This window comes from Pungitius pungitius, chromosome 13 (assembly GCF_949316345.1).
Source record: "Pungitius pungitius chromosome 13, fPunPun2.1, whole genome shotgun sequence".
Lineage (NCBI taxonomy): Eukaryota > Metazoa > Chordata > Actinopteri > Perciformes > Gasterosteidae > Pungitius > Pungitius pungitius.
In genome coordinates, this window is record NC_084912.1 from 9,271,958 (window position 1) to 9,281,836 (window position 9,879).

At 44.5% G+C, this 9,879-nt stretch overlaps 1 protein-coding gene across 2 annotated transcripts; it reads right to left on the reverse strand.

Annotated features, from left to right (window-relative positions):
• Window positions 1-14: 14 nt before the first annotated feature.
• On the reverse strand, window positions 15-4,722 carry gdf10a (growth differentiation factor 10a). Of its 2 annotated transcripts, none has more exons than XM_037464949.2 (3): window positions 4,175-4,722; window positions 1,972-3,083; window positions 15-1,845 (listed from the first exon to the last, which is right to left on the reverse strand). In XM_037464949.2, exons 1-3 carry the CDS (start codon window positions 4,428-4,430, stop codon window positions 1,657-1,659), a joined length of 1,557 nt encoding a protein of 518 aa, XP_037320846.1. In that variant the 5' UTR covers window positions 4,431-4,722; the 3' UTR covers window positions 15-1,656. The 2 variants fall into 2 exon arrangements, with proteins under 2 accessions (XP_037320846.1, XP_037320843.1); XM_037464946.2 differs by having other exon boundaries at window positions 15-1,848.
• Between the last annotated feature and the right edge of the window lie 5,157 nt (window positions 4,723-9,879).

The following is a 9,879-nucleotide window of genomic DNA, read 5'->3' on the forward strand; positions in this document are numbered from 1 at the left end:
AAAAGACAAAATACATGCTCGCAGAAGGTATTCAACCAAATTAATAAAATAAAACACATACTGTGGCAGCCTGTTAGTTTTATAAGGTTAGGACATGATTTGTTAAGTACTATTTGTTTTTATTGATTAAAACAATGACGCCATGCAGAACTGCAAGCCAAAAAAACATTTTATTCTGGTCTGTAATAAACAGTATGAGGGCTCAACCTTGTGTTCCTTTTGTTGAAATGAAATTATAAAATGTCTCTCTCTTCGAGACCAAATTACTGTCCAATCTGTTGTTTTAAACATATGTGATACTTCTGCAGGCTAAAGGCAGAACAGCCAATGAGTAACGAGACAATAACCAAAAGGCTCACACTGTCATTTCACTGTCAGTTTGTCACCACAGAGGCCACCTTCTTCCTCTTGTGAGCACTTGATTGAAAGTGGTTGAAATCTGCGTGAAACCATCTGTTTGAAAAGAAAGGAGTAGAAATGAGGGAAGTTCACAATGTTTTGATGTTGAAGTGGCTGACGTCCTAATAGGTGCTTGCCTGCTTCCTCCATCAACCATTAATCCGCGACAGCTGCATCAGCCACGAGATTCCCTTGTCAACCGAGCCTGAGCCTTTGGTTTGGGGTAAAGATGAGTTCAAGGCGCTTTAGGGGAACGTTGCCTTTGAGTGAAACCTTCCTGCTATTGTACAAAGTTATTTGGAACAGTGAACCCCCCTCCCAGAACCAAACGTTATACGCATAATGAACAACAATAACACAAAAGTGTATGCAACAATATTATTATAGCACGATCATTGGATTAAATTACTTTTTTATTCTAATTTATATAAGTATCTTTTTCATAATTTAAACAATACACAAGTACAAAATACCACCTTGTCTAAAATATCGTAATACATAACCTAGTAACCATCACAAATTATTTTTAACCAAGTTTCACATCAAAATACAAAAATATCTCTGGTTTCCTTATAATATTTTTGAAGTTTTATTAGGGTGTTGTTGGGTGTGAATGAATTGCAGATGCTCTCCTCCATATTTCCTTTTAGAGATACACAAAGCAAGGATGTACAAGCATTGTATGTATTTACAATGTTGACTGTGATTTGTTTAAAAGTATGAACAGATGTGCACAGTATGCAAAAATGCAAAAAGACTCTTTGTAATCTCTGTCATCTGAGTGAGATTGAGTAAGCTGCCCGATGACACTTTGATAAAGTCTTTTTTATAGCCTTCGTGTCCAAAGAAAACATGAACACAAAGTCGTTGTGACCTGCTTGAAAAGCGCCTACATTCTGAGATAAAAGAGATAAAGGGTCCTGTCTTCAATATTATTTCAAACACAGAACCAAGAAAACTGAGTCCCCCAGACATGTGGAGCCATGACTTTACACGCGTGACACTGTTCCTCTTGCTAAGCCAGACGCCAGACAATGTGCCCCTTCAGGTCTGCTGCCTGCAAGGCAACAGAGGTGGAAGTGAATTCTCTACAGCCCATGTTTCCTACGGGAATAACATCAGCCAAAGTGACTTTGTTCATCAGAATTATGAAACCCCTTTAAAAAACGGAGTCATGCTTATGTCTCCCTTTGCACTATTCTTCTTTCTCTCCATATTCGCCCCGTTTGGTCCTGCGCCGACATTGACCATCCCTTCCTATCTGCAGGAGCAGGACAGGACGGACATATTGGGGTAAACCTTGAGCACCGGGTTCCTGGATTCATCCTGGTAGAGCACAGCCAGTGGACTCATCCTTTCTGGAACGCAGCAGGGCTCGGGAACTCCAGGGATGATCCCGACGGCCCGGACTATGCTCTGGATGGTGGCGTGGTTGGACGGCATCGTCTGCTGGGAGCATTTGAGTGGTAGGGGAGAGGCATGCACATAAGAAAATCAATGAAAGGGAGACGAGAAACACAGCTGCTTCTTAGTATAACTTGGTCATGCTGTTGTAGACATTTATGCTCCTACCTTGGGCATGGGGAAGCCACATGTGCCAGCACAGTAGTAGGCATCAAAGGCCTTGGGTGCTATAACCCAATGGCTCCAGCCAATATCTGCAAAATCAACTCTGAGGTTCCTCCTGGAGCAGCCTCTGTTCCGGGAGTTGCCCCACTGCCTCCTCCTGGCCTTGCGCATTGTTTGTTCATCAAAACTCAGGACAGGGGACTCAGAGTTAGCGTTCGCCTTGTGCAATTCCCCACCCATTCCCTCTTTTCTCCATTCATGCTTAAGTCCGTCACTAGTGGTCAGCCTGCGACTGTCCTTCATTTTTTTCTCGGCTGAGTTATCGGCTTTGAGCCCCTCTGCATCTCTTTCTCCTTCTCTGAGAACAAGAGGGTCTTCTTTATCAAGCTCTCCTCTGCCTTGATCCGCTCCATCTTCCTTCTGGCTCTTTCTCTTCTTTTCCTTCCTTCCTGATTCAGGCTTAAGTGCCAGGTACCAAGTGCTCTCCCAGAGGTCTTCCTTTCTGTACCTGTCGGGCCAGTGGTCAACCTCTGGCAGCTCGTTGTTCTGGATGGTGTCAGAGAGCGGAGCTGCTTCCCTTCTCCCTCGTCCTTTTGTTGTCTCTGGTGAGGAGTTAGGTCTGTCGTTGAACGGGTCATATCTCTGGAGGCTTGCGGCCACGCTGTTGGGCTCTGCCAAGGCTTGGTCGTCTGCATACAGTAACAGATAGGGCAGGCTCCCACCAGGCAGCACCCCCTCTGGTTTCCTCTGGTAGTCCAACTCCACTGACACCACGAGATGACCCTTGTCTCTGGCTTCCTTTATGGCCTCGGTCACATCTTTCATCTGCCACACCCCTCTCCTGTGGGGGTGGAAGGTCACATTGGCTAGAAGGGACCCCATTGACCCAGGTCTGACCTCTGACTCAGAGGACACAGCGCGAAGGAGCAGGCTGACGGACGCAGAAGGGCGGACGGCTGAGGAGCGACAGGACTGGCGTTTAAGGCGTTTACAGAGCCAGGGCTTTTGATGAGGGCGCCGATTGAGCAGGAAGTGGAATGAGGCGGAGAGGACGACCTCTGAATCCTGAAGGGTGGTTAGGTTCAGTGTGTACACCGTCATTTCCTCAGAGGAGTCTGCAAAAAAAAAAAATCCATCAGTCAGTGTCAGTCACTCACACAATTAAAAACCTTTTTTAGCAACAAAATTGTATTTGAGAAACCGTTTTGTAGCTCCACATAACAACCAATTTGATATCTCATTTCTCTGAAAGCAGTCATGCTTCCTTGAGAAGAACCGAGTGACGTGTGGCTCCCTGCCTCTGTACCGAAGGTGCCCTTAAGAGGAACCAGACTCTGAGGATCTGGGTGGAGGGTTAGAGCAGAGCGCTACATATATTCATGATGAACATGAACTTCAACAGCAGAGTTATTGTTCATTGTATAGGAGTTCAGTGGAAGTAGGGTCTGACTTAAGAGATATACATTACCTCAGATTCAGCCTGCATATGGAAATGCTTACCAGTTAAAGCTTCCCCTGAAGCCTAATACAGCCAACATTGTCTGCCCGGTCACCAAGACACAATCAACTTTTTTAACAGATCGAACGTTGTTGTTAAAACTCGCTTACATCCCTCCTTGGATTACACAGTAAAAATACACACGTGCTATGGTATGCCATCGGAGAACTACGTGGGATACAAATGTCTTTGAGTTGTGTTTATAAAAACAGCATCAGACAGACAGAGGGAGAGAGAGAGAGAGAGAGAGAGACGCGAGTGTGCCTTATCCCCCTGACTGCAGGACCTGGAGTCACGCATGTCCTGCAGCCACAACAGGAACGCAGGAGCCACGACAATGACCCTTGGCCGCTGAGGTTTCACTGCGTGGAGGCTGACGCCGCTTCCACGGACGTGCATGCATTCCTGCGCGTATTGTGCGTCCGTCTGCGGTAATATCGATCAGACTCCGCACAGAAGGGCACAGCTGCTGCCACCAGCACGGCGTCCCAGAATCATTTCAATGCATTCCCAGACGGTTCCAAAACAATCCTACCTATTTAGAGAGTAGCTGGGCGAGGCACTTATAATAACCATCAATGGCGAGGATCAAGGGAGCTTTCGGAATACGGATTACTGGTGCGCTCATAGCGCGGGCTTTTTTGTTCCATAATGAACACAACATTTTGGAATTTCCCTCTAAGAACAGGTTAATCATACGTCACACACCTTGGATGGTTCTGAAACTCCTCACGGTGTTTCCCTCTCTGAGGCGGTTTTCCCTGCTGTATTTCTCGTACAACTTTGCCATGTGCCGGGAGAGCATGTCCTGCAGCTCATCGGAGGACGGGTCCGGAGAGGGCTGAATCGAGCTGTCCCGTTCGCTCCCATAGCCACCTCTGATGATCCTGACTGATGCAGCACCCAGGAAACTGTGTAAAATCAGCAGTAACAGGTGCGAGGGAATCGTACATAGAGCTGCCATTTAAGTGCTGAAATGAATGCAGAAAAATAAATATCCACCAGGTAGAAAGTGCAGACAAGTGTCCGAAACAAGAGGCGCCCAAAAACAATCCCGACTAAAAAAAAAAGGATCGCGCGTAAAAGTTCCGCCTCTCCTCTGACTTTTTTTCCGCTCGGCGCTCACTGAGGCCGTCTCACGCGCTGTGGGATGTGGATGCCGGGTGGGTTAGTCCGGGTAACAGTTGCTGCCACTTTTACACTTTGTGTGTGACCGCCGGAGGCTTGGGGGGGTTATACTGGAGCGGGGAGAGATGCTGACGTACACTTCTGTCAGCCAACGAGGTCTCTAGAGCGCGCAGCCAGAAGTGGAGGAGGTCATGATGCTGACCCCCCCCCCCCCTTCCCGCCCTGCTCTCTCTGATGATGATGTCGATGGCAACGATGATGTCTTCCTGATGTTGTGTATTGACGGAGTTAAACATTGATCCAGTGGCTTTGGCTCAGTGTTTCAGTGCAGTCAGACAAAGCTCAACAAGCTTTTTTTCTTTGCAGGCGAAATAATTCCGTCACACAATTCCAGCTCTCCACATTATTTCCAGTAAGTGCTTTTGACATGCTCTCAGTCACTACATCATTTGCATAGAAACAGACCCAAGGGTTATTGGTAGCAACAGTGATCAACATTTTGAAGTGTGCAGCTATGAGATGACTCGACGTGACACTATTTCAGTTTATTGCCTTTTTCAAGCTTCTTTTCATCTGGTGTGTATTTATGTGTTTGTCCATGTGTGTACATGCGAGTGGTTTCCAGTGTGTCTATCTGGAGCTCTGTACCGACAATGCTTGTTTTGTGGAAGTGGCGGTCTCCAGCTGAGAGGCTGTAACTAGCTGGGCCTCTCTGGTCACTCTCAGCCATTACGCACACCCTCCCACGCACACAAATACGTGCACGAGCACACATACAGCGCCACACGCTATACTTTTCTGGCCCCCAAGGGCCTCGCAGGATACTCCTTTTCACTGTGTTCCACACCAGCGACAGGTCTTAAATCTGGACTATTCTGGATGTGTGTGTGTTTCAAAGCGTGTGTGTGTGTGTGTGATAGTGATAGCAAAGGAGCATTATGAAAGAGTTGACTCATGTGGCCTTAGCTCATGGTTTTGTCACAGCACACAATAACATGAGTACCTTGCATTGTCCCATGTTGTTATCTTCTTAAATATGATTTATTGTCTTTTTGTTTTTCACTTGGTCAAGTGTCATTAAGTGTCAAAAAACCTACAGTGGCATAAAGATATGTTTATTTGGGCAGTAATAGCATTTGAAAAAAAAAGAAATAATCCCAAACTGAGCTGTTAAGCTCTGTTTTTAACACGGCCTTAAAATCCTATGGTCATTATGACAACATGGGAGTATTTCATTCACGGAACATGAAAAAAAAAAAGCGATCTTTGTTTTGTACACATACCGGCTACTACCTATTGATGAAAATGATTAACGTTATAACATCAACTGAGCAGGGAGAGACTCAAAGTGATATCTGAGACCAGGACATTAGGGTCATAATGAATAGTCCAGGGGAGGACACTCATGCCTGAACCAATACAAGTTCAAGCATGAGGACGACAACATGAGATATCGCTTTGACCTCTGACCTGGAATATGTAGGGCAGTGTGAGATTAATGTTGGGCATTATCTACAATAACACTGCACTCTCCATCAAGCCTGCAGAGACAGCAGCATCGCTGTGACTAGATAAAATATGTTGTTATTTTTTTAAACAGCATGACGAGCAGGACAGAGAAACCGCTGGTAAAGAGATCACAACCAGGCGCATGATTTAAGACTACAGTTCCTCCTGTGCTTTCACAATAACTTTAATGTTTCTGTGTGAAGCCCGGGTGGATTCAGTGACAGGTCGTAGCAGTCAAAATGGGTTTTTGCTTTTGTTGCTATTGGATCCTCAAAGCCACACGTGGAAGCAGTCAGTCTCACTCTGGGATCAGAAAGCCACACATTTTGATTTTTACTATCACAGCCACACCAGACGCACTGCGGTGTGGACATGCAAAATCGTAATGTTTAGAATCTGAAATCACATTTAAAGGACAACTGCGTGTGGTGGAGGGACTTAAGGTTAGTCCTAGAAATGCTCTTAGTTTAACACCATTGCATGGTATTGGTTGAGACTTTCTGCTTCCAGATGTTTGTGTGGGCCCAGAGGATTTGGTAAGGATCGACTATTGGCCGGTATTTCTCTCGTGAATTATATTTATGGTTTGTCCAAAAAGAACAGTGTTGTGCACATGCTCATGAAAATAAACTGGGGTTAGTTTTTGAGCTAAATGTTCTCATGTTGTGTGTCGTCCAGGACTTATGTAAGAGACTAGAGGAGTATTTTTATGGTTCGAGAAAACAACTGATCACTTTCTAATGTACAAGAAATCACTAAGGGGACTTAAGTGGAAAACGGCAATGTCTGTTTAAAGGCTGTTATAAGACTATTACCCCACAGTTAAGCACATAAAAACCTCTGGGCAAAAACAAACACTCTCCTCATTGTTTTGTATGTCTTGGATGCATTTCATAAAATTATCAAGTAACACAGATAATGAGAGAAACATGGGAAATGTTTACCTTCTTGGCGAGAGTTAGATGAGAAGATATAAATCTTTCCCGTATCTCTACGCTAAATACAAAGCTAAAGCATTGCAGTTGTTTTAGTTTTGCATAACGACTGGAGGCAAGGGGGGAAGAATAGGTTACTCCAAGTAATTTTGCTTTTACTTGTCCAAGTTATGGCAGCTGGAAATCTTAAAATACCACTCTTCCCACTCTATATAATTGAGGGAAAAAGCAAATACAGTATGTTTGTGGTACTCGGCTCGTTGAAATTCTTCAACATCTTACCCTTTAATTTTAATTTGTGGCAAACCATGCTCTGCTTCACCAGGATACCACCAATGTCTAGTGAACCGTAGACTGTCTACACCTGGAGATTCATGTCTTTTGGCCAGATGCAGTCACGGTGACCTAACAAGTAGACCTATTTGGAGGGTTATAAAAGACCAGGAGTCTCACCATGTCAATGTTGTCCATTCCGCTGCGTAGTAGTTGTGTCACTGTGAGAAAGAGCAGTAGCATTTTTGTGCGTGTGACTGTGGAGACTGCAGTTATTGCAGGGGGTGTATCTCTGTGACCCATTCACATGGTTAATAAAACATTCATAGAAGCGAGGAATGTTATGTTTTTTGTGTGGTTGTGCATGCGTGTGCCCTGCAAACATGTACGCGTGTGTGCGCGCGCACACATGTGTGCGAGAAGGAGAATGTGTGTGTTTCCTTGTGTCTGCGATGTTGGGCCTCCAGCAGTGACCCCACGGAGTGCACCATTCTCTCCGCAAACAAAGGGCCGGCTGTTTCCCCCCCACTTCAACCGTGGAGCGCTCCGACACCGCCGACCGGTCGCCGCCGAGCTAACCAAATATTTCCCTTCCTGCTCTGAATTTGTCTCAATAAATAGTTTTGTGTTTCGCGGTTTTCTTTCTCCTCGGGCTCTTTTCCCTTTGATGGACGACCGAGCACACAGGTGGCCCCGTAATCTCAGGAGGCTCAGCCGCTCTTTCAAAACCAGTTATAAAAAAAAAAAACCTGAAGGGTAGATCCTCACTCCCCGTAATTTCACCTCACGATGACATCCTGACTTTTGAGTGGAAAAACTGTCCCACGGTGCACCGCAAGTATTATTTCATACTTAATTGACATCTGACTGATTCCTTGTGTTTCACTTGTGTCTTCACAGCCTGTGGCGAGGTACAGAGGCACACATTGTGCTTGAGATCTCACTGACTGAGTATTTTCTCTGAGCGTGGCTCAAACCACTTGACAGCAGATCTGATCGGTGATCAAGGGAAATACGTGGAATATGTGTGCTTGTGTGTGTTTCAAAGGATTGATGTATTTTCCCATGGTCTGACATCCAGCCTCTTTTCGGGGTCTCGTGTTTTTCAGCTAAAATGCCGTACTTGTACCTTGAATAATATTTTCTTCTTTTTTGTGGTTCACCCTACCAATTACTCAATTTTTTCTTATTCAATATAAACACTTTTTGTCAGATCTTGATAATCCATTCCTACAATTCAGGCTCCAGTTAAGCGTATTGTGCAGACATTTCCAAGCAAGCAGCCCTGTAGTCTGGACACTGAAGTAACTGAGTGTGCAGTGTTGGAAAGGGGAATGCAAAATATTCTAGAGAGAGTGTGATCTGAGTTGCGATGGTGGTGTTGTGTTTATTCTGACGCCCATGATATTAATTACAGGCTGCGCTGTGTGCTGCTACTTCCTGAACACGTCCCATAGGCCTGTGACCTTCACCTCCACAGACTTCCCTTAAACCCCATTGGGCTCAAGCCAGGATGGAGGAAATTGCACTGGGAGATTGATTGGCTAAATCCTTTAATTATTCGGATTTCACAATGGGGCCGGAATGACCATGCCTTTGGTTGACCGTGTCAAACAGAGCTGGAAAGGCCTCCCTGTCTTTACAGACCAGACTGCGTTTTAATTTGTTTTTTTAAAGTGAAATTTAAGGTTGTAACTTAGATTGGGGGATTGCAGCATTTTTCATAATATTGACAGAAAACGGAGACAAAGCACTTGGGAATCAGCTTGAGTGTAAAGCAAATCAAAGAGTAGTTATATGTCACTTCCTTGTAATTTTCTGTGATCACATTTAACTTACTGGAATGTGATATGTCTGCACGCATTCAATATCATGCTGACATTTATATGGGGTTTGTGCCTAATGGTTCCTTTAAATAAAGCAGCCAGATTTCCCAGAGCCCCAATGCTCTGAATGAAGCGGATGTGTAATACCTGTTGGGAGTACGATGGCAGGGTCTTTTCATTGCTTGATGGATCTGTCAGATTGAACCTTGCTCTAATTAGTTTCCGTTTCCATCTTTTAGCAAAGGCTGTGTGGTACTGTATTTCCCAATAAAGGTACCCTCTTTGCAAAGTTATAACATCACTGACCCAGACATTACATCCCCAGGACATTTTCACATAGATACATCATATCAATACATACGTGGCTTAATAAACTGTTTAAAGTGTTCATTTTTATTTTCTCTTACTTGAACTTAGTTTATTCTTTTCTATTCTATTTGTCTACTTTTATTACACCATCCACCAAGACACATTTATGTTTGTGTAACATACGTGGCAATCAAACTGCATCTGATTCTGATCCTGATTTCCCTTTATGGGGGTTCAGGCCTCCTGTCACTGGGACTATAATTGGATGTGACCACTACTGCGGTGATGTCATGTCCATTGGTTAGAAGAGGAGGAGAGGCCGGTACTGGTGAGTGACTGGTTACAAAATGTTAGGGAAGTAGAGAACGAAAAGAAACATTCATTCAAAAATCCTTTTAAAGTAGTTATTGAATAAATATTCAATAAGTGTAAG

Bases quoted from the DNA above. Each gene is read 5' to 3' on its own strand.
- gdf10a (XM_037464946.2), bottom strand. From the start codon at position 4,430: ATGGCAGCTCTATGTACGATTCCCTCGCACCTGTTACTGCTGATTTTA. The intron at 3,084-4,174 runs GTGTGTGACGTA...TTTTTTTTGCAG, and splicing joins GAGTTTCAGAACCATCCAAG to ACTCCTCTGAGGAAATGACG. The intron at 1,849-1,971 runs GTAGGAGCATAA...AAATGCTCCCAG, and splicing joins GTGGCTTCCCCATGCCCAAG to CAGACGATGCCGTCCAACCA.